The 25,709-nt window shown below is 35.3% G+C and overlaps 1 protein-coding gene across 1 annotated transcript in view; it reads right to left on the bottom strand.

The window, feature by feature from the left end:
- Window positions 1-25,709, bottom strand: part of DOCK4 (dedicator of cytokinesis 4) — a 154,063-nt gene that overhangs the window by 77,494 nt on the left and 50,860 nt on the right. Inside the window, exons 13-22 of the mRNA XM_018080173.2 lie at window positions 23,730-23,855; window positions 10,591-10,715; window positions 9,422-9,584; window positions 8,800-8,906; window positions 8,003-8,159; window positions 2,254-2,351; window positions 2,065-2,148; window positions 1,870-1,970; window positions 1,451-1,532; window positions 370-540 (exon numbers count right to left, since the gene is read on the bottom strand). Of these exons, the coding sequence (XP_017935662.2) occupies window positions 370-540; window positions 1,451-1,532; window positions 1,870-1,970; window positions 2,065-2,148; window positions 2,254-2,351; window positions 8,003-8,159; window positions 8,800-8,906; window positions 9,422-9,584; window positions 10,591-10,715; window positions 23,730-23,855 (1,214 nt within the window). The remainder of the gene's footprint in view (window positions 1-369; window positions 541-1,450; window positions 1,533-1,869; window positions 1,971-2,064; window positions 2,149-2,253; window positions 2,352-8,002; window positions 8,160-8,799; window positions 8,907-9,421; window positions 9,585-10,590; window positions 10,716-23,729; window positions 23,856-25,709) is intronic.

Below are 25,709 nucleotides of genomic sequence, written 5' to 3' on the forward strand. Positions count from 1 at the left end.
AAAGATATCAGCTTATATAGTTCATCAAGACTTAAAAGTTTTCTGGTAAGCATGAAAACCCTGATAGTAGTCTTTTGTATAGCTCAAATTCAATGTGGTTAGACTAAGATATAAAATGCCCAAACCAGAGAAATTACTTTATTTGTATCATCGATATAATTATTATAATTCAAAATGAAATATCGCATTTAGGATTATGTATTCCAAGCATATTTAGAAGCCGCTGGTATGAAAATTTCACACTGTAGGATAAAAAGCTGAAAATGCCACTTTGCTCTAGCAAAAACACATCTTCTTTTCTGGACAGGCCTATATATTTTATACTGGATATGGAAAATGCCAAAAAGCAAGGCACACTTGAAAACTTACTTGTAGTTGGGATAAAGCACTAGCTCCTTTGCTCTCTTGGGAAAGAAAGAAGCGTACTGACATAAGAAGCTCTTGAATACAGCAGCGAAATTCCTCCTCATTTTGTCCACCAGTAGCAATAGAGAATAACCTTCGAGACTGAACTATGTATTTGAAGATATATTCCTGTGCCTATAAATGCCAAAATAAGAGATAAATCATAAAAATTAAGACACTCCTCTTTAAACAGAACACACACAATGCTTATATAATTCAAATAAAGACAAGGGTCTGAAACAGGACACCACGTCACTTAATTTTGGCAAATCTTTCTATTGAAATACTAGCAACATTTCAAAAGCACATACTCAGAGCTGCTCTTCCCTTGCCTTTCATAATCTCTACAAATCAGGGAACGCTATTTTTTAACCAGATAATACAAAAAAAACCAAAACACCAAACCAACCAAACAACAAAACAACATCCCCACCTACAAAAAAAAATATCAGATTGCAAATTAAAAATACAGCCCTTCCTTATCAGCAAGGCACCAAAGTTCACAGCAGCATGCTAAAATACAGAAGGGTACCACACTGATATTTTCTTTCCAGCCTGTAGCACCTGTCCCAAATGGGATTATTCTGTTGTATAACTCTGCCTGACGGCATGCTGGGTGCTGTTGATGATACAAGCCAGAGCAGCAAGAGCAACCAAACCCACCACCTTTCAGTAGAATTCCCTGGTGTCAGAAATGAACAATTAAGTCAGCACGCATGTCTGCCATTTAGATTCAGTTATGTGATGGATGTTAACACCACCAATGCAATCTATATTTGAATCCTTTGCCTCATACAGTAAGCAACATAGAACTCCAGAGCCTAGTGGTGGTAAGATTTAATGATCCATGTACTGACAAAAGAGAACAATGAAAAAACTCCCTGCACTGAAAAAGTCTGCAGCTCCCTAGAATTAGAACTACTATTCCATCATTTATGTAGAATCTGCTTCATTTCCTAAGTTAAACCTGTTGGTACTGTATACAGTATACATCATGATGTATACATCATTCAAATATACAATTGTCTTCAATGATTCTTATTACCTTTAGGACTTCCTGTATGTGCTCATGAAGCTCCACCTCAGTGACTCGATCAATATGCCACTTGAGTACTTTTATAAGATCTCTAGAATAGCACATCAAAAAGTATTATAACACCAAAGTGGGAAAAGGGTTAATTTTGCACATAGAATCCACACCAATAGCTGTCATATGAGAAACACTGACAAAATAAAAAATATATGATTAGATTTCACTGATCACTACAGGTCCAATATTACATTTAGTTTTTCATCTCCTGAAGGCCACTTAGTAGATCTCTAATGAACCAGGGATAATGCTAGCTGTAATATGCAGTAGAATTATTTTAAACAGAGATACACCATTTCTTTAACATAATGATTGATTCTGCTTAGTTTAGTAATAAATGTCAGTATTCAAATCAGAAAAAGCACAGACTTCACCTGTATGCAAGTGCTCCTGCAAAATGACTTTCAATGTAAGTGTCCATTACTGGCTTAAAGTGGTGAAACTTGCTGTCCTGCAGCAAATTTATTATGTGAACCTAAATGTGAGAGAAAAAGAAAAAAAACAAAACCTTTTTTTTGTTTTATTTAGTTCTTAAGTAGTGTCAAGCATTATCATAAAATGAAACTTACCAAACAATCAAATACTTTTGATCCATATTTTTGAGAGTTTTCATCTAAAATCCCAAATAAAGTGTCTAATGTATCTTGAAGAAACTGATGGGAGAGAATAAGAGACAGTTTGTTATTAAATAGATATTTCTGTGACATGGAAATACATTATTTCCCTCATATTATCTAAAAGTATAGAAAAGTATATACCTTCACTATTTCTGAACCATCGATTTCTTTTAATTTTGAGAGGCAACCTGCAATTTTGTCTGGGTGGGTTCTCCATTTCAGCAGGTCAAGCATATCTCCTGCAAAAACAAAAGCCAAGATTAAAGTTGGAAGCAAAGCATTTCAGATTTTAAATTTGACTATTACAGTCCACTCAGCAAAATTTGGCATTATTAAACCAAAGAAAACATCTTCAGATTTGCTGTTATATGATCTTCCCAACAACACATTTCCATTCCATTCCATAATTGCTCCACCAACAAACATAAGAACATGGTACTGGGTCCCTAAAATCAGTTGCTTGTGGCAACTGTATCATGCAATCTTGTTCAGATATTTTTCAACTACCATCTTAAGCAAAGCAATTATTTTGCTCTCTCTTATCCCATTGAAGGATGCCTTCTAGAATTGTCCTCTGACAGCTAGAAATAGTCTCCTAATTACTATTTTGAATCTTCCTATGTCCTTTTAGAGAACAAACACAATGCCTCTAAGATCCTGCTTTATTAAAAAGCAACACAATCCTTTCTGGAAAATAAACTATTCTGAGCTAAAAGATAACCGAGTGTCTTCAAACTTCCTCCAGTTTTAATTCGTTCTCCTTCTCCTTTCTTGACCAAAATGATAACTACATTACAGATAATACTACATCACTGCTTTTTATATCATTAGCAAGATAAGAAGTCCACTCTAAACACCTGACATCTATGTTCTAGAATTTGAGAGCCTTTTAGATATACCATATTGGTGACACAAATATGTCTTCTCCTGTTTAATACTGTTCAGCTTCCTGGGTGTAGCAGAATCTGCAGGAGTCTCCACCAGTGTATGATCCTGACTTTTCTACCATTAGATTCATTCTAATTTCTACTTTTTCTTATTATTTATTTAAATCAAAGTTACCTTGCTTTGCTGTATCATATTTTGATTTTGTGTCTCTTAACTGATGAGACCTTTCCATGATGTATTAGCAGCAAATTGTCTCAGATTTTAGTGAAGTAACTCTCATCCCCAACCCCTTCTGCTCCTTTAAATCAGAGATCAATCCCAGAGATTTCTTCAGATCTAGTAGTATTTTCCTTCTGCTTAGGAAGAAAATTCATTCTACTACAGTGCAACCTGCCCATTCCCTTCTAACTTTTATTTGCCAGTTTTAAAATTCTTAATTTAATCTGTATCATTTCTAATTTCCCATGTGGTGTGTTATCAAACTGCTACATTTCCTCTGCATAATAACTAAAAAACCTTTGAAAAGAAAGATTAAGAAGTTTATTCTGGCATGATATGTCTTTGATAAACTCATCTTACAGCACATTCCAGTTGATATTTTTATCCAAGATTTCTTGTAAATACTTGCATAAAATTCATCAAGGGGTGATGGCCCAGTTAACATATCTGCCCTTCCACCTGTCTTAAATGCAAGTTCTACATTTAATAGTGTTTGAACACGTTACTGTTTTCAGCTTCAGAGATGTACTAAAAAAAAACCTTACTCTAAGATTCTGAATTTCATATTCCATACCATTCAATATCCTAAAATAGTTTTGCAGACTTGGCTTGGCTTTTCAGCAATTTCTCCCCCAAACAGACACGTTGGCAGTGGTCCGTCCTTTCAATTTGTATTCAGTAAAAGTTACACATATTTTTGAGCCGTTGAATTAAATAAATCCCAAAGCCCCTTTATATTCAAGTTTACTACTTCCACGTTTCACTAACCAGCTTTTCAGAAATTCCTAATGCCTGGTTGTTTGAAGCAGAAAACCTTAATCACCATCCAACCCTTCCATCAGTTTAAGCTGAACTATAATCTAGTTAATAACTGCCCAGCACTGTCTTAGAAGCATCCAGTGCTTATGAAGTGTTCTCAGTACTTATCAAACTAAAATGTTAATAGCAAGTTTTCCTTTTGGTTCAGCATTTCTTTGGGTGCTTTCTACCACAGACTGTTTTCACACTCAAGTAATATTTGAGCAAAACCTATCTTTGTGTCACCTCTTTCACGGTTTGCTCCAGGGGAAGTTCCTCTCTCCCACAAGAAATGAAGTAATATTTTTGACTTTATTAGCATTAAATAAATCTCCCCTATATTCAAATCTTGCCAGGGGTGTTAATGGCAAACAATCTACATAAGATTCCACAAATATTTTGCTACCTTAAGTGCTTTTGATAGGCACAAATTGTTTTGATATATTTATATGTTACTTTTTACTTTGCTTCAATGCTGTGCTAGCATAGAAAAAAAGAGATACTTGAGTTGTGCTAAGAGTGATGAAGGGTCCCACACATGCATCAGAGGCACATCTCAAAGATCAAGGACAAATGATAGGTCTTATTATTCTTTCTGGAATTTTTAAGAAACAAGAATTACAAATCCAGTGAACTGCATTTGTCTTTTGGATAATTAAATGTACTTCTCCACTTTATTCTGTTTAAGCCTCAGCTCAAGCTGAGCAGCAAGACGAGCTGAAACTGTCAGTTCATAGCAGGAAAAAACATATCTTTACACGTTTGCTGGAAGAACTTGGTGGAAGATAGCTGACACTCAATATTAGGGATTTGTTGGGGGATTAAAAAATAAAGAGAAAGCAAAAGACACTCACTTCAAAGCACTTATTTCAAGAGAAGTGCTAAGGAGAAAAGACATTGCTGAGATAATATTAGTGAATAGCCCAAGAATAAATGACACGAGTAGAAAATCTGACATGTGAATCACAAGGGGAACAGATAGCAACGTGTTATCTATTAAGAGAAATGAGAATATAAAATTGTCCCCAGAAATAGGCCCACTAGGAAGACACAGTTTTGGAAAAGGGAAAAAGTCATTGCTGTTGATTAATTTGCTGAAGAAGAAAAATATTTTCAATGCAGTTTCTTAATAATAATCAAGGTCTGTATATTTAAAATAGGCTACACATGACTTACCATTCCTACCAAACAAAACACACCCCTTCTCAAAGTATGCAATTTAAATCCAAAGCACTAGGTTTAATAAAAGGTTTAGAATTATGTGTTTAAAAAGTGGTTGGGAATGTTTTTCCATCTCTCTCATATAAATCTTGAGACATCAGAAATTGGCTTGTTGTAACACTACTGCATTCCAAGAGGAAAAATCCAAATTCCAGAACTGGCAGTCAGCACGCCTCTTTCCAAAAGGCTGCTTTTGTCATTGCCAACACTCCCTCCAAACTGGGGTCACTCTGGAAAGCTTCCCAGTATTACTTTTGTTTTATTGATTACTGGTTTGGCTTTTTTAAAATGCAGTTAGATGGATTACACCTCTGCCTTACAACTGCCATGCTGTATGGCATGTTGCTCTGCAGCTGAACAGCTGCTGAGCAGGGATGTGCTGATCAGTGCTGAGAAACAAGTGGATGCCAACTTGCTAAAATATTCTGACTTGTTGGAAGAATCCTGAGTCTCTTGCAGGAAGAGATCCCTCCTATATGTCAAAAACTAAATAAAACTAAGTAAGAAAAAACAACTAAGTTGTTTTGACAACTACTCAGTAGAAAAATATGATATTCTCTCTTGCTGTTTTGGGGTTTTTTAGGATAATGAAATATAACAGCCCAGCTAAGAATATAACATATAAAAGCTGGTATGCTTTTTTGCTAACATTAACTCATTAACTCTTCATGACCAAAGGGAAAAGCAAAGGAAAACCTAACTGGCTGACAGATTAGATAAGGACACCTTCTTAGGAATATGCTGACGAATGCACAGACTCCCCTGGTTAGAAGGTCTCTAGAAATTGTTTGAAAATAATCCTAATTACCCCTCCAAAGTATCAAGGGTAACGAAGTTATGGATCCCAAAAACTAAGAGTCAACCTCCTTCCCCCACTCCCCATAATCCTAATATGCATGAGAGCTGATGGCATGTGGGAACAATCAATGAGAGAATGATAGCTGAGTAAAATTTCCCAGCAAGCCAGTAAAGCTGTGGCCTAATTCAGTCACACCCTTTACAAGTCTGGGTTTGGGCTCCTCCCCCACCCCATTGCCAGACAACAGCATAATTTTCAATTCATTTTCAGGCTGGACATTGTTGTTTGTAAACACAGGCGAATCTCTGAGAAGATCATAAAAATCTCCAAACTTAAAAACAGAGTAAAAAATAATCAGCAATTTTCAAAAATACCAATACAAATGTTTATTTAAAAAATTAAACACATAGATCTTTTAATCCTGTATTTTTAAATACATATGCTACATTCTCTCAGGGATAACTGAAGTAATGCTCACATGACCAAATATCCACATGCTTTGCTCTATGTTAATTTTCTGAGCATGCAATAGACTTTGGCAAATTTTTGTTTAAAAGAATGGGGATTTGGAAACTCACCAAGATGAACTTCCCAAAGAAGATCCTTGGAGAAAATATGAGCCTGTCTATTGAAAATATTTCCACCCTCTGAAGTACTGCTGAAATAATTGTTAACTCTTTCAGAGCTGAAAAGGGGATCAATATTATTCAGATATTCTACACTCTCTTACTCAGAATGTGGTTAAAAAAAGAAAAAGGAGGAAATTTTATGCCCTATGTCACACTTATATTTATATTAAGTACAAAATAACTTCTGCACTGTGAACAAGAAATAGTATTATAACCCCAGACAATAGGGCAACTATTTATCAGAGAGACAAGTTCTGGGCAGCACTTTCAAGCATGTGTAAGTATCAGTAGATTCATGTGATTTCCTAAATCAAGGCCTTTAACTGAAGCAAATTTAGTCTCTGATTCCCTATTAGCAACCTTTGGGAAAATCTTTTATTGGGTAACTGATTATTTTGAAGGTAATTGCTATAACAATACAAAATGGATGTGCACAAGGAAACAAAACATTGTTGCACACAGTTCTATTTTGGACACTTGCTATTAAACAGTAAAAATAAAGATGATTATTTCAATTTAAAAAGCTTCTCTAGTTTTGTTAAACACCTATAATCAATTTGCTCACAATTAGCAATTTTATCATCATACACAGAAGAAGGGTAAAGTCACGGATATTCCCACACAAGAGAGAGCTAAGCAAGATCTTAAAACTGTGATAAACATCCTAGAAAAAAATAATATAAAATTGTGGGTATATCAAAGAATGGTCAGAAACATATTACCAAGCAAATACACAATATTTAGAAATTTGTGGAAAAATGTTTCACGAACAGTTTTTTGTTTTAGTTACAAACTGTAATTAATATGGCAAGTAAACAAGAACCTTAAGAATTTTATACAGAGCACTGGTAAAGAGTGTAAACATATGTATTTCTATCTGCTTCTCCTTATATCCAGTGTATAAGATTGCTTTAAGTAGTAGTAAATGTGTGTTGGTTTAAAGTAAGAGAAAAAATACACCAAAAAAAGCAATATATGTCTAATTAGAAACAAACTGCTACAGCCTAAAGCTGACAAAAAGTATTTCATAAAAACTTTACAACAAACACATTAAGAAGTTTTCTAAAGCAGCTGGGTTTTGACAGTTGATTCCAAAAGTGCTGAATTTGATTCCAATATCATGTTAATCTAAAAAGCATTCTTGAACTACTTAAAAATAGTGGTTTATCATGCTGCACTTGTTTCCATCTGGATATAAAAATATTATGAAAAAAAGCAGTTTATAAAATAGATAGAAGCAAGCTTTTTTGAGTACATCCACGATTGCTTGACATGGAAAAGGCTAGTATCACACTCATTTGAACTCAACATGTTTTAAATAATCAACATATCCTACCATTTTGTGTGAGTTTAGTGGAACAGAGAAAGGATGTAATCCAGAAGGACTCTTTAGTGGTTTTTACTGCTTGGCTGTTGTTTCCTAGGGATATTCCCTTTGAAAAGGGGAGTTTGAGGTAGCGACCAGAGTCCTGAAGGTTTGTGTTTTCTTCACACTGTGAAAACAAACCAGTTAAAACAACTGAATGGCACAAAAACCCTGAATCATTATTATTTCTCTGCCAGAAACTGAAGAATTTTCACCATGCCTGTTGCAAACTTTGGTTTTAGGTCACAGCTTCATATATTGACATTGAAACCTAACAAATTTGCACTGGTTTTGTCAAATGAATAGCTACAAATTTTTGCGTTAAAATCTAAAATTTATCTGTGAGCATATCAAATCCTCTGAATGAAGAGACAACTCTTAAATATAGAAACAAAAATTCCACAAAGCTGAAATATCTCTAAAAATTATAACATTGAGTAGATAAATGAGCTTGTCTGATTTTCCAGCTTGAGGAATTCAGTAACAGGGTTCACTTTGTGTGTTTTAATTGAACTTACCTTTGTGAAATCCACTATAAACACAATGTGATGTAATAGTAAGACTTAGGAAAAGCAGTGCACTGAAACACACACCTAGATTCAACTGCAGTTTGTATAGAAGGTTAATATTAAAGAATCAGCAATGGATATTTTAATGATGACAAGATTATGACTCATCAATAAAGACTTTCTCAACTTCACATCTCTGGACATTTAAATTATGTTCCAGAGGAATCATTACAGTTAATGACTGCTAATTCAAATTACCTTGTGTACAATGAGTTCATGGGTGCCATCTGGCAGAGTTCTCCCATTTTCCTGCATCAGGGGCACGAAAGAAAAGCCAAACAACTTCTTCTCACCCTTTTCTTTTGCTGAAATGCGTATATGAATAGCAGCACTTAAAGTTAATAGTATACATTTTAGACCAAGTAAATTTATTTAATATAACATAAGAAAGTATACTGGAAGCTATTTGCAGATAATCGGATGAAGATTATCTTGAATTTCTGTTCCGATTTGCACATTGTCTTCTGTAACTTTTTTTTAATCTCACTTTAAATCAGAAAGGAGTATTCTGGAATGATTTAGTATTTATTAACAACATAATGCAAGCCACAAAATATGAAACTTAGCAACATATAGAAGTTTATCCACCCCTATGAAAGCTGTCTCTCATACCCTGGAATTCAGAATCTGCATCCAGTCATCAATTTTTACCTCAAAATCATCGCTAAAATTTTTCAGAATGTTTAAAAAAGTTGGAATTAAAAAAAAGCACTACAGAGTAAGTTCATGCAGCTGTCTTTTTCCTGAGGTGTTATAGAAACTCGTGTGCTTACTGCAGCTGTAACAGAGAGGACTAGCAGAAGTCATGAACAGCACTTACTGGAACAGTGCCGGAATTCACAGCGGATGTGAGCTCCTCTGAATTTATCCACAGGAATAGGAAGTTTCAGCAGCTCAGCCCATCTGGGACCATTGTTATGATAAAGCACAAAAGAATGGTACTCGCTGGCTGGTGGCTCTCCAGAGCCAAATGAGATAAAATCCTAATGAAGAAAAAGTACGATTAAAGATAGATTAGTGCATTGGTAAAATGTCATCAAGGACTGGTCTTTCAAGGAAGACTATTAATATTTACATTCGTATCATAAATGCCAAATGTGGTACAATGTTCAGTATCATAAAACCCTCAAAAACAGTAGCATTTGCTTGATATTTGCCAATTAGAAAATTTTTAGAAATAGCAAGAATCATTCGCATCAATCAGAATCGAACTGTTCAACAGGGGATACCTGTGTGATCAGGGAGGCTTAAGCAATAATGTGTTGTGGAGTCCCATGACACCTCAAGGTCTAGCCAGTGTTATGTCCAAGCAAAAAAAAAGATTGGAATTGAGACCAGAACAGCCCAGGCTCAAGATCTTCAGTCCTCCGAAATAAGCCTGTAACCCTGCCATCATCAGTGACATCTCCCACCATTAAAAAATAAATCTGGATTCCGTGATCAGAAAGAAGCAAAGTGTTCGTTGCCTTTGCAACACCCATGATGGTTTCTCCATAGCAAGGTAGACAAATCAATTTGTCTAATTCCTGACCTGTGGATACCTATTAATTCTCTGTAGGAAAGGTGGTGATTTATGCATCAAGGATCCCTAATTTATTAAAATCAGACACAAAATTTAAAATTATCAAAATACATTGTTCTGTGTAACATAAGGAATTGCATTCCTACTAAGAAGAATTATTATGAAATAATTCTCCAAAACTTGATCTTGCTTCAAAATTTTCCAGCATCTTAATGGAATCATTAGTTATTTGGTTGGCAATTACAGGCATTTATCTCAACAACATAATTGATCACAGAAATAAACATTTATAAAGGTTTATAAAGGTTTTAAGCAAAGTGGAAACACTCTGCATACCTAAAGACAGCAGAAGATAAACACGTCCTTTCCAAAGCATTTTTTTATTTTTCAATCATCGCCACAAAAATTACATCTGAAAAAGTGTATAAAAATTAACTACAGTAAGGAAGAACATACAACAATGATACCTTTAATATTTGTCCACTGCTGTCCACCACATGCATTGTCACTTCCACATTTCTGGCCACACTTTTCCCTCCTTTCTCAAATTCTCCTCTTTCTACAGTAATATATAAATCATTCCTCATTTCACCTATCAAAAAAAACCAAACAAAACACAAGGTGTCCAAAATTCATTTCAATTTGCTTACTTCTTGCTTTTAGTACTTAAGTAGATTTTCATCTTATAATCACACCCACAATTTACCAGTATTTTTGGATTTTAGATAATTGGTTTCAGAAACTAAGAAAGCCAACATATCTTCATCCCTCTCAAAACCCAAAGATTATCTGCCTTTCTAAACCAATTCTAGGGGCTTTTACTCATCTATAAGGTCTGTTTGGTCTTTACGGTGGCATGTCCAGCTATACCGAAGCTGGTGTCTAGCTCCACCTCATTTAATTCTTCTTTTAATCTAAGATAATATTAACGTACTTTCTTTCATTTGTAATCATTACAGTTCTCTGTTTAACTGATTACGATTTTTTTCCACCTAACCACAAAAGAAAGTGTATTATTTTGAAAAGGAAAAACCAAGAGGTTGGTGATCTTTCCAATAGAAGGGCAGTCTTCCCAGATTGTGAGCATCCAAACTTGTCTTTGTAACACGAAAGATCAACATATTTTACATTGATAGAGTGTTCCAAAGCTTACTAGCAAAAAGTTAGCTTAGTTAGCTTATTTTTCACTTATTGAAAAGGCTTTTGAGAAATTAAAATCTTCATCAAACTATAAATCCAATACAGGCACTACCTAAGTGCTACATGGTACGTACAAGTTATTAAATACTGCTAGCATATTTGAATTGAAATTCTTTGCACATTTATGCAATATCATGCTAAACATTTTGTCAGAACATAAACAGGTCTTCTGGATGAGATCAATGGTAATTTTAATTTCAGCTGACACAAACTGCAAAGTTTATATTTGACAAAAGGAAGAAAGAGTGGTTGCAGGGAGAATAGGACAGGGGGAAAAGCAGTACTGGTTGTGACTGGAGTGCCATGGTAGGGAAGTCCCTTTTCTGTTTGAAGATGCTAAATCTGTTTCTAAAACTAATCTAGCTCTGGACAAACATTACCAGAACTACTTTGAAACAATCGGACTTTCTCAGTGAAATGCAGAATAAGGAAGGATGAACAGCATAATAATTAGGAGCATCTCCTAAAATTCCTATTTCTGGATTTGGTAGAAAGAAAAATTAAGAATATATGCTTTCATATAGAGAATGGAAGCCTAGTGAAAAGAGAATATCATCTTTTAACAAAGCAGATTTTCACTCAGCACTGGTGAAAAGAAATCAAGTATGATAGTTTAGTATATTTATAGATGTGCCACTTAGAAGGCAACCATGAGATGGGTATTTGTACTGCTGGTAAAATTAATTAAAAGATACGTAACTTATAAATAATTAGTGCATCTTTAATTTGCAGCTTCATTTTAATTTGCAAGCAGAATTTGACTTGCTTGAACTTTTCATGGTACTCTCATGTTTCACATTCCTTCCATTTATTTTACTGCATACAACTCTTCAGTGATTTTTAAGTACCAGAAACAATGATTTTTCTGTAGTCTTCTACTATTTTATAACATTATTCCATCACTGTGTTCAAAGTAATTAAATGGTTCCTCCAAAGCACAATCCAAACAATAAAAAAATAAAAGAAGAAACTGCTATATTGTCAAGCCCTCGAGACCCATGCCCACAAAAAAGGGGTAGAAATCTGCTATTGTATTAGCTTATTATCAGTTACCTTCTGAAACAACTATGGACCAAGGCTAGAACACAGCTAGACAGAATCAACAGAAAAAATACCAGGTGGTATTCACTTAAGAGTTTTGTGTGAAGGCATGGATGAAAGAGCTGAATTACTAGTAACTGTGTGCAACCACTGAATCAATCTCTGGTTCCTGGTGGGAAACAGGTTCAAAATGAACAAAAGGTGGTGGCTATTCAGGTAATGAACGGCAAGACTTTTAAAAAAAAACATAACAAACAAACCAAAACAACCAAACAACCAAAAAAAACCACAAAAGCAAAATCAAAGCAAAAACCAAACACAAGCCAAAACTTTCCCAAAGGATGTTGTGAATGTAAGAAATGTATACATGAAAGGAAAGGATGTCGAAATCGTGAAATAAAGATCAACCATAGGATATGAAACAGGTGATCATAAGCACTCAGGAAATCCCTAGAGTTGTAAATAGCTGGAGGCTGGGAGAGCATCAGGGGATAATTACCATACATGCATATATCCATACGCAGATTTTACTCTTCCTTAGGTGTCTGCTTACAACATTCAGCTAGATGGGCCCTTGATCTGAATCTGTAAAGCTGTTCTTATGCTTATTCAAGTCACAAAATTACCCTTAAAACTACTAGATTCTGTTTACTCCTACATTGCAGTAATATTTGACTATAAAGATTTTAGAAGCTAATACAGTACGGTTACCAAAGAGCTTACAGCGTATTGGGTCCTTGCTTAGCATATGCTTATACTAGGCTTGGTTCTAGTTAGTGCTGGCTGTTGGTCACTTGCAAGTGTTTTACATTCAGAAAAAATGACTACACACAACAATCAAAAAAAAGAAGCTTTGTTATAAAGCTGATTTTAGCAAACAACTTGTAGTTACAGTAATTTCTCTTTAAAACCTGAACTTGAATTCTACATGCATTTGTGCTACATTCAGTTATTATTTTCAATTATCAGCATTGATTTATTTCAATTTTCCATTGGGTCATAACTGAATAACCATTTCCACCACAAATTTAATGACCTACCCCAGATGAAACTCAGTGAAAACTATAATTTTTCCTTTTTAAACAGAGTAAACTGTACAGGATTTAAATGCAAATGAAAATGACAGTGGAATGGGATGTCCTATCACTGGAAGTGTTCAAAGTCAGATTGGAAATGGCTTTGAGCAACCTTACCTAGTGAAAGATGTTCCTGCCCATGGGGGTGGCAGGGATGATGATTAAAGGTCCCTTCCAACTCAAATCAGTCTATGATTCTATGCAAAAAATAAGAGCATTTTTAAAAAAAGTAACTGGAGCTTCAGAGAAGTTAAGTAGGCTTTTAAAAATAGTGTTTCATTGCATTTTAAGTTTTTTTAAAAATCCAAACCTGTTCTGTTTTACCTTTTTAATTGCCAGAAGAAATCAAACAAGGTGTCTCTTGGAAAAACAGAACTGCATCTAGGGAAGCTGCTTATTCTTACTTCTGACAATAATGCAATGTGTTGAAAAAGATATTCTGTCCTAATTACAGAAGTGATGCAATAACCCCAATGCTTTGGCCCTACTTAGTTAGCATCCTGTTATTTACCTATCTGGCTAATCAAAAGTAGACTGACGAACTCCTACAAGGGTTTCTAATATGAAGTGAAGGCTAAAGCTGTATGGAAACTGAAATTCCATAGAACGTAAAAAAAAAAGTAAAGCTGCAGTGATGTGGATGATCACACAGTCTGAACTTTCCAATACAGCTCAAGTTTTCAGTGCACATTCTGCAGGGACATTTACTCTGGTATGTGAATTTAACTGAAAGTGAAAGGTGCTGAATTGAAATGTCTGGTTTGCTAAATCAAAATGTGTACAGTACAGCACTGGCAGTACCTGCCTTTTCATATAGTCCTGCCCATACATTGCAGCTTTGAGCTGGTAAACATATCTTGAAAGCACTTTTCATGGGCTGGTAGAGGAAAAATTCCAAACCCTTCTTGTCCCAGCTGTAGGTGCTAACCAGCTACATTACAGATCAAGGTTTCTGACCTATGAAGAAGCAGAAGCTTCATGACTTCAATCCAACTAGTAATGAATTGTTTGAGGACTGACTGGGAGTGGGGGACAGAGACCTAATCATCATCATTACATGCAAAAGTCTATTATAAGGAACAGGACGAAAAGCCAATTAAAGTTGAAAAACAGCCACGAGACAGACTGCTGGAGGACACACTTAGTTAATGGAGGTCAGCCTTCCCAAACCTGCCAACTATAAATCACAAATTTTAAATAACCAGTAAAGAGAAAAGAGCCAGAAATAATTTCCAAGCTGGAGATAACAGTGCATGCTCAGGGGTCCTGTTATGTCCACCACACAGTTTCATTACGGGATGGCTCTGTAGACTCCATTTCCTTCATAGGTCGAAGGCCGCATTATCACTATTGAGGACCTATGTACAAACACTGATCTGCTGCTGCTCACAAGTGGACCCCAGCTATGGGACCTGAATGTAAGCTGCCCCCAGCTCAGAGAGGTTTGAATGCTACCACCAAACCTCAGGTGACAGGAACAACACAGGTGATCACTAGTAAGGAGACAGTCAGACCAGTACAAGTGTCAGAAGAATATTTGTATGAATGTATCATTTGTACTTTTATTTTTTTAGAAACACTTGTACCTAACCTAAGCATCAAAGTAATGATCCTTCATCACAAAACTGTTTTTAAACTTACACTGAGGAAGCTGTGAGTTGCAACTGCAACATAAATATTAGAGCAAGACTTTTCTCATATTCCAAATACATTTAGAACTGTAGAATCTCTTGTAGCATATTAATATGGAACAGGGTTTCAAGCTGAAGATAGCTGTCAAAGATCAAAGGTAGTTGTCTGTTAAAAGAAAAGAGTTTAGTTTGTCAGCTAGCCTCAAAAAGCTTTCTCGTGAAATAAATTTCAATTTGATTATTTAGTCGTGTAAAAAAACACAGAATGACTGTATTTGAACAAGCATCTCTGATAGTTATAGCTGTCCTGACAGCAGTCACTAATTTAAAAATAATTACACAGAACTCACTAGGTGCTCTTGTTAGGAACTGCTTTTTTGAAAGCTTTGCTCAGAATTATAGGTCCTTTAGAACCATGAATTGAAAAAGAGAAAAAAATTATTTTGTTTAGAGAAAGTTCCTGTTCATTTACATCTCAGTAAATGAGATGCAAGCTAATGAGATGCTTTGTTTTATATTCTAAAATGACTTGAGCAGATCTTAAAACAATTTCAGTTGTAGGGACTGAAAATCTCTGGATGTGGCATAGACAAAATGGTATTACCCAGGCTATAAATCTTGTGGATGTAAAACATTTTCAAGAAAAGATCCTTAAAATACTTTGTAGAATGGGAAAAGAGCTATGTAGCAACTGCCAGTGGGAAGATCTAAAAAAAAACCAAGCAGAAGGTGATTTTAACTAGAGGAGAGGGCTAAGGAACACTAGTACACCTTGCTGCCTACCCTTCAAGTCAATCCAAACCCTTCAAGCCTTTTAGCAGCTAGGATGTTCTGTGACATCCATCTGATATATCGACAATAACAAGCAAAACTGGAAGATAAAAGACAAGGACAGGAAATCTTCCACTCCCTTTTTAGCCCAGTAAACTCAGAACTGGCATAGCTTAAGTTTCAGTAGGAGCAAGGAGTTCACAGAAGTACAGGGAACAGGACAGAAGAGCTCAATTCAAAAGCAGGTGGCCCTATGTCTGGCTGATGCAGCACCAGAATATAGTCTAAATTTCAACAAGCTACATTACAAGCTGATGATATTTGCAGTAGTCACAACCTGGAGGTTGCAAATCCTCTAAATATAAAAATACATGTGTTTATTAATAAATATATTTGGGGGTGGGTCTGGGAAGAAAAGATTAAATCCTGGAATACTATAGAAATACTAAACTCTTGCTAATCCCTTTCTGGCAGTTGACCTTGATGATTTCATAAGTTCATAGAATGATTTGGATTGGAAGAGAACTTTAAAGGTCATCTAGTCCAACTTCTGTGCAATGAGCTGGGATATATTCAACTAGATCAGGTTGCTCAGAGCCCCATCCAATCTGACCTTAAACGTTGCCAGGGATGGGACATCCACACCCTCTCTTGGTAACCTGTCCAAGTGTTTCTACCCTTTTTTAAAAATGAGTGCAATATTTCCCTTTTTACAGTCACTGGGTACTTCACCTGCCATGATATTTCAAATATCATGGAGAGTGGCCTGGCAACTACATCAGAATTTCCTCAGGACCTTGGGATGCATCTCATCAGGCCCTATAGACTTATATATGTTCAGATTCCTCAGGTGGTTTCTCTTTCAGTGGGAGGAACTTTGCTCCCTCCAATCCCTGACTTGAGGTTCATCCACTTGACAGGTGTGGGAAGAGAGATTGACAATGAAGACTGAGGTAAAAATGTTGTTGAGTATCTCAGCCTTCTTCCCTTCTCATCCACTGAGACCAGTTTACCAGTTGTGTTCATCACAGGGATTATGCTTTTCTTGACCTCTCTTTTCTGGCTGAAATACCTTCTTATTCTTTGCATCACCTGCCAATTGCCTTGGCCTTCCTGAACCCATCACAGGACAACTTCCTGACTACACAACTGAACAACATCCTTATACTCTTCCGAGGACACCTGTCCTTACTTTCACTGCCTGTGTATTTCCCTCTTGCACTTTAGTGTGACCAGCATGTCTTTACTCAGCCATGCCATTCTCTTGCCTTCCCTTTCTCATTTCTTAAACATTTTATTTAATTTAAAAAACAAAAATTCATTTTAAAAAATTCAAGTTAAGCAATCTGAGATCATTTGTGACAATTGTAATACAGAAGGCTGTTATCTGTGAGAAGGGCGTTCTTAAGGAGAGCAGCTCATGAAGACACATGCATTCTGCATTTCATGAAGAATGTAGGAAGTGAAATCCCATTACTGAAACGATTTCCTTTTTGTTTTGCATTTTAGAAGATACTGAAAGACTGACTGGCTGCTTATCAGGGAATATATTCAGCACTTTTAAAAAAAGAGGCAAGTCTCATTGACATGCTTGAAGCTGCCAGTAAAAGTGTTTGAAATTTAAAGACCCTGACAACCACCAGTCAGCTGTCCCTTCACTGCTGTCTCCCCATGGAGCAATACGTTGACTTCTCCATTATTGTGGTAAAGAACAACTGTCTTATTTGCAAGAAAATTTTACACAGACTCACAATATTTACTGTTTATGGGTAATATTCACACACAACTCAAGAATGAGAAAATGCTGTACTTGCTGCTTAAATAAATACATACAAAGAAAAGGTCTGAGACTGGGACCTTCTGGGTGATACTTGATAAAAACTGATTGGGGCAGGGTATGTGTTTGCATTTAAGTATATGACAGGGGATGGGCAGGAAAAAATAAGACCGTTTCTGTTATTTATATACTGGTAGCTAGTTTATGTATTATCTTTGCTATTCTTGTTTATATATGGCAAACATTAAAACAATTCTGCCTGTGTTAGGATTTTGGGCACTGGTGACTTTAGTAACACTATTGCCTTTTTGTTGTTGGATTAAGTAAGCTCAAGCATTTAAATCAAGGGAAAAAGATTAATAAATGATTCTGTTGATAACTTTTCTCAGTTACTCTAGTTTCATTTTTTAATAGAACATTAACTGCATTTTCGGCTTTATTACAGAAACTTTCAACAAACCCTAAGAAACACTCACCAGAACACAGCAAATGAAATGCTCTTTATGAGGGATTCTCAAACTGCAGTACTTTCAGTTGTCAATTGGATTATAGATCTATCATATAACAGCCAATTGCTCTGTGACTTATTTTTCTCTTCTTTTTAACAAGGAGATGTAAAAGAAGTTGTTTTGAACAAGTGGGGAATAAAAGACTTAAAAGCCTTTTTAATGGAAAACTTTGACCTGTTGACTTTGTATAGCTATAAAATAAAAAATATTTCCAATAGAATTTTGAAAGACCCGTTATTTTTACAGAGCTAAAGCATTCACTTGTTAGTTTGCCAGTGCTCCTTACCAGGTTTATTGAATAAAGACTTCCAAGCCATAACTATCCTTATATACACTTCCCATGCATCACTGCTATTTATTCTATACTCAACAGAAAGCCAGCTTATTCTTCCAAATACTGTAAACTGCAGAAGACCCTTCTCCCCATTCTCCACTTCCAGAGATTTTAAATTAAGGGAAGTCTAGTTAAATTCTGGTTTGTCTTCCCTTCCATAGTTTTCTTCTACTTTTTTCCTTCAGTTCCTAAGGAACCAAGAAAATAAGACAGAGGAGATGGAAAGGAAAAAGGAAAACAATATACAAGTTCCTTGAAATTGTCTTACCAAATATGTAGTCACATATTAGTATTTTTGTTTTCTCCAGTGACTTGTAGAAATGATAATTCCTTTGATCAAAGCATTTAAAAAGTATTAAAATAGGATTTGAAAAGCAGAGGGTATTCCCCATAGTGTACTACAGTTTTGTGAAAGGTCAAAATTCAGGGTGTATTTACTCCACAATATTGCTTGAACATACTTTGTGTAACTAATATATCCAGGCAATATTACTTTCAGTAATTAAAAATACGTATTTCTGGGTTCTTGAAATCAGAAGAGCAAACAGTGGCAGGTGTTAAATTTAGACAGTTTGTACTTCACAGAGGATAAAGAAGTTTGGAAAAATTCATTCTGCTGCTCAAGGGAGAAAAAATGCTTAAGTGCGTTAGACATATATTTCTTCTCCTAGAATCAACAGCTCTTCACTAAGTCCAAGCTCACTTGCAGATACAGACACCACAATGAAGAGAACATATTCCACAGTCTTCTTTACATTTTTGCCCTCCAGACACTTATTCTATGCTTTCAAAGAATGAATACGCCTCTAGTCAAAAATCATATAATTGAAAAATGCATGTTATCACAAAGATAGTATTTTGTGAGATCATTTATATAAAAAGAAAAAGATTCTAGTTCTACCTTCATTTTAAAAGCTTCTGAAAATAGTAAGAAAGGTGAGTGTGTACCTGTACATTAAAAGAATAAAAGACCTTTTAATAATTCAGATGAAGGAGTAAATAGTATATTCAGTAGCTTTGAAAGACAAGATTCTAATGAGATTTAACTGGACAGCTTAAGGATATCTAAAAAGTTAAAAGGTGACAAATGTAAAGCAATGCAAATGTGATGGCAAAAAACTTCAGTTACTTTTCTTAAATTAAGCATATGAAAGCTTAATGTGGGAAACTTAAAGCGTAACAACATCCCAGGCACCTCATTCTATCTGCTGAATGAGCAGAAATTGTAAAAAAACCAACCAAACAAAAAGATAGAATATTGAGAAACAAAATACGATTTTTAATCTTGGACAAATAAGCTTGAAAGAATGAAAATTCCACTACAGAAATTAATACCGCAGTTTCATGTAGAGTCTTCAGCAATGCTACGCGTGAAAATTAATGACAGAATTAGAAAAGAACCATAAAATTCTGGGCAAAGGATTACAAGCCAAGACTTTTCCAGTCAGGACTGACTAGCGCAGCTATAGACACCAGTATTAGAGACACTCTAAGCTCTACAATGACACTCTACAATGTAAACAATGGCTAATGTAAAACCATTGCAGTGACTTGCCAATTCTTTAACTTCTTCTAATATCATAAGAGTTTAATCATTTTGATTGACAGAAACAAATATAAACTCTTATCTTTAACTCAAAGCACGTGGTAATCAGATCTCAGCAGTGGTAATGGCACCAGTTCTGATCATAAGCTGTAAAAATCATGGCTATAACTAAGTAATATACACCTATGCAAGTCTTTGAGATATAACTAAGTAATATACACCTATGCAAGTCTTTGAGAAGTTGGCCAACAGGCCAATTGTTTATACACTGCAGGACATTTTATGGACTAAGATATTTTTAGTCAAGTTGCTGTTGTCTATAAGACACAGAGTCTTTCAAAATCAAATCTATGGTTGTTTTAAATAAGAACTATCTTATTTTATTACTATAGACATGCATAGAGAAAGTTTGTAGATAAAGTTCCAGGAAGTAAGGCTTGGACCTAATTGAATTACTTAGTGGAAAAAGTATTCTACAGGAAAACATGAAAGTACTTTACTTTATGTGCTAGTGTCTCACACTGAATGGATTTTGGCTTTGAATGTACCAAGTAGTTAAGATGACGTCTACCAGTAAACTACCAGTAAAAGACTTAGCATTATTAAGAACAGTATAGCTTACCACACAATAGTTTAGAGTTTGTTTGCAACTGGTGGGCATGGCAGGGAGCTATGGCTCCTCTGGTTAAGTCCCCATACAGCTGTGCAAGGGTTTATTCCAATCCTAAAAACCCCAGACAACACAAACTAGTGATCAGGCTTAATTATGGAATCAGACATCTTCCACAAAGATGCAAAAGAATATGTACGTGCATGCGTTCTAGAACACGTGAACATTTGCAGCATTGAAGCTACGTGCTGATATAGATGCTCAAAGTTGAATTTGGAAATAGATTCCATAAGAGTGCACTACATAAAATAGCCAAAAAGCAAAAAAAAAAAAAAAAAAGCTTTTACATTTCATTCCTATTACATATGTTAATGTAAAGTGTTCCTCAAAAGTATAATACATTTGTGAATATCAAATGCTAAATTTTATATACTAAGTAATGATGTGACTGTCTGATCTTTTAGGAAATGGTGAACACAGAAACTCAGTGTGCAAGCACAGCTGTCCTTCAGTGTTGTACAAAGCTTTCTGAGAATATTGGCTTATGTATCTGCAGACTACCACACCAGAATGTTGGAATGGAGTTTACTAGTGATCATATAAAGTCTGCCCTGAAATCCTGGTCAAACTCAGAAAATGCATACAGAAGATGACACTTTCACTTCCTGTCCTCCTTCTGTTGGCTAGAATAAAGTGAGTTACCTATTTCACAGCCTTTTTGAATCATTGCCATCTACTTTTTTTCCAGTCATTTACTTCATTTCCTAAAACACTTGGAGTTCTTCATTAAAAAATTCCAGGGGTCCTGGATAGTGCATTCTGTGGCTTCCCCCTGTCAGGCTGTAGTGACACAAAAAGCATTACTCTATAAAAACACGCATTATTATTGTCAACAAAATTCCGGTTTGGCATGTATGCTGATCATTTTTACTTTTAACAGCATAACCTCCACAGAGAAAAGGATTGATACGACAAAAAATGAAGGTCAGAGAGAGTTTAAATAAATCAGAATAGAAGAGAAACTTAAAATATGGCATTTATAAAAGAGATACTGCAGTTTAGCAGCATGAAGTATTTCTTATTGAATAATTCAAGAGAGTCTGGTTCAGAACACTAACCTAAGTGCTAATTAGACACAGCAACACACTTACTTTCAACAAAAATATAAAATAAGATCTAATTAATGACCATTTCTAGTGGCAAAAGATGAAGTTCTCTAATTTATCTCAGGAAAAAAAAAGACACTAGAAAAGAAACAAAATTAAAGAGGAGCTTTAAAGTAAAAAAGCATTTCAAAGGCTAGGTTCCTGCAGGCATTTCAGTGCCTAGGGCATACTGCTCTGGTTAGCCCTTGAAAGTCATCATTGCAAGAGTGAGATGATTATTTCTCTTCAGGAGAAATCCCTTCTATGCCAGTAAACATGGAATAGAAGTTGAACATTATTTAAACTGAGGTATGCATACAATTGGACTGAGAAAGAAGCATACCAGAACCCATATATTATTTTTTTAACTAAAAATGGGACTGAATGAGCCTGCACAACTCTTTGAAACTGAGTCGAGAAACTCCTCCACCAGCACAGTACTCTGGTATAACATGTTTTTCTCAGTTTAATACATTATTTCTCAACTAGAAAGTGAGGGGACACGAGAGCTATTTACAGAACTTAGAAAATATGATAACACAGAGCAGGAGTTGACTAAATCATAGATAAATGGAGAAAGGATTCTTAATGGGAGTTATAGTGTGCTCAGTAAAGCTGCTTCCACTGTTATCAGCCACATTATCTACAACACCCATTTGATTCAAATTACAAATCCAACTGTAATACAACAAACAAACCCAAGCTAATAAGCCATAAAATTTCAACTGAATGCTTCCACTAAGCATACATATATAAACCAAATTAAGTGACACCCGACTCATGCATTTTATTGTTCTAAATATTGCAGTCCCATCAGCATAGTATTTTCATAGTAATTCTAAAACTGTTTTATTAACCTGTGTTATGTGCATATTTTAAGTGATCAAGTGGTGCTGATCAAGGACGCAGAAGGACAGACGTTTAATTGGCAGAAAGAACACAACAGTGAATTCTCCGTTGTCAAATTTCAGGCAGAAGTTCAAGAGAAATACATGTTCGTAGCTAAAGCTGAGTCTCATTACTGAGTTTGAAATGCCTATTTAAGACCTCCTCGACTAGCGAAGTATTGAAGTTTATTTATTCTTGCCTCAGAACCTTAGTTTACTTCTGATTTAGGTCCACAGGAATGCAAAGACAGAGCTTTATACGAAGAAGACAGTCTCTGTTAAAAATCCACAAGTCATGAGGATGATTTGAGAGAGTCAAGACTCTGTGTGTAGACTCAGCTGAAACCGAGATGTGAGCTCCTCCCTGCAACATTTGTCAGCAACAACATAACACCATAATCATGCCAAATTGGTCTGCTTGCAAGTATGCTCTTCCTTTAAAGAGATATTTGTCTTTTAATTTCCACAAACCCATTAAACTTTTTAAAAATTTCATTTCAGGAATGGAGCTATAAATAATTCTACAATCTTCTTCCTGTATTTGCTTCTTCACATTCATACTGACACAGTCTTTATACCTTCCTTAGCATCTGCTTAAGTATTTGCATATTTTGTCATACAAATAAGCAAAATGAGGTCTCTGCATCTGTATTTTTATCCATTTCCAGTCGTTTTCCAGTACTGGAGGCACAAACCTTGTGAAAACAGAAGCTGTACAGTACCAGTGAAATTCTCTGAGTCTTTATTTAGAAAGCTACCACCTCCTAAGAACATAATGTTCTGCTGGTTATCTTTTTCCCTACATAAAGCTCAGCAGTCTTGTATTCAGTCATCTTCACTTCTATATAGTGAGGTTCCATCTCTCAAAATAGGCTACTATGGTCGTACGCCCATTTGACATTGGCATAGCAACTATACAATGTATAATATAATGTGGCCACTGGGACACAGTTTTCTTCTAACTTTATGAAAAAATACTAACATAAAAGTCCCTAGAACTATTTAAGAAGCTTCAGAATACAGTAGTTATTTGGAAAACAGCTGAAAATCAAGTAATTATTGATATATTTTTCTCTTACCAGGCATTATGATATTGGAAAAACCTAATTTCCTTGTTATCGATACTCCATGGGTAAATCTGGATGTATACTCTCTCCTAATTTGTTCTATGTCTCCATGAAGTAACTGAAGAGAAACTGCCAGACCTGAAAATGAAGAGAAAACCAATGAAAGATAAGACACTCAAACAGATTATGGACATCACTACTATTTAAAAATTACATGTACTTACAAGTATATATGCATTCCTGAGAAAACAGAAAATTCAGAGGAACTTCGATTATACCCAGCCAACACACTTCAATTTTTAAATGTATTTGGGAAAGGCTCCAACATCCAAAAATCAATAAAGACTTGAAAACAACTACCCATGAAAAAGCATTAGCAAATTATTACTGATGTGTAACTGAGCTATGACAACATGTATCAAAATTATCTCAATAGGGATGGACTGAGGCCTTAACTAAAAAAAGAACTACAAAAAGGTAAATTTAGAGAAATTTCAATCCGTAATATTGAATACCATTTCAATTTTTGACATTCTTCAACACAATCCTGCCTTCACTGATATGCAAGAAAAAGTGCACATACAATGGTCCCAAACTATGAGTGAAATGCAGAACTGTCATTACAGTGCATCAATTAACCTGATACAAAGTTATACAATTTATTCATCCAAAATCTGAAGAAACAAATTCTAATAAACCAATGTAGGGTAATCAGCATTTTTTACTCAGGAACAGTACTTTTATAATGACTGAAATTACAATCTTTTTTCAGTATTCATCAGATTTAATCAATCACACTCTTTCTTATGTTTGCTAGAAAAAACATGCAAAATGCAAGGGTGGCCATATAATTTTCCAGCATTTATTCTTCTAGAACCAAGGAAGTATAACTTCATCTACTACATTTGTGGTATACAAATAAATTGCAAAGAGCATTCTTCATTACAGTTCAGATTAACAAAAACAACAGGCATGCCTTTTGGTTATTTCAAATATTATCACTGAGGCGTCTTCCCTGACCTTCAACAATACTGCAGCATATCACGTATCAACATGCAGATCAAGCAGAAGATAAGAGCAAAGTCTTCATTTACGCTGAACAACTGGAGATAAACAGACAACTCGGAAGAGTCATAACGAACTTGAGATTAAGCTAAAGCAAATAACATGCATGCACAGACTGAACAACAAGGTCATCAGTCCTTTCAGCTTTGAAAGAAGTTTCTCCTTCAACCATGTTACTATTTAACTGAATAAATTTACTTGAAGTTTGATGGTTCCTAAAATCAGAGCTTTAAAAATCTGTACTAAGTACTGTCAGCTCAGGCTACTGCAGATCAGATATCTGATTACCATGACAACTTTTATATTTTTCTTCTTACCTACACTTACATTCTATTATTTTGGCAACTCCAAAGAACATGATACTCTGAGCAAACTTTCCTTTTCATCAAAAACAGCTCGCCTACACATATCCAACTGGGTACATAAACAAATCTTACAAGCCGAAACCTTCAGTGAAGTCTATTCTATTTTATGGACTGTATTTGATGCCATGGACATTAATTATTCTTGTAGAAGAATTTGTTCTGTGGTTATCCAGTGAACAACTTTTAGAAAGTAGTGAAAATTATTATTGGTGTAGGTGAGAAACCAAACTGCACTGCGGCTACCTGGTGGTACACGAGCTCGGTACAAAGTCATACAGGCACAGTTCAGGCTCTGTTAGACCAGGTGAAAGGTTTTTCACTGCTGTATGGGAAGATCTAGGCTGGGTATAGTTCAGCTATAAATACGGATATTTAGCCCACCTCCAATCTTGCTTCTTTTATATTTTAAGAAACTGCTATACATACATATGTATAATCATACCCCCATATGCCCCTATTGCACTGTTTCCTTGGAAACCTAAAAAAACTCCTGCTGCAGATCACATCAACCACAACAGCATTAATCAGATATTGTACACCGCCTGGTGTTGAGCAAAGTTAT

This window comes from Manacus vitellinus, unplaced genomic scaffold, assembly GCF_001715985.3.
Source record: "Manacus vitellinus isolate BGI_N305 unplaced genomic scaffold, ASM171598v3 scaffold_5_pilon, whole genome shotgun sequence".
Classification (NCBI taxonomy): domain Eukaryota; kingdom Metazoa; phylum Chordata; class Aves; order Passeriformes; family Pipridae; genus Manacus; species Manacus vitellinus.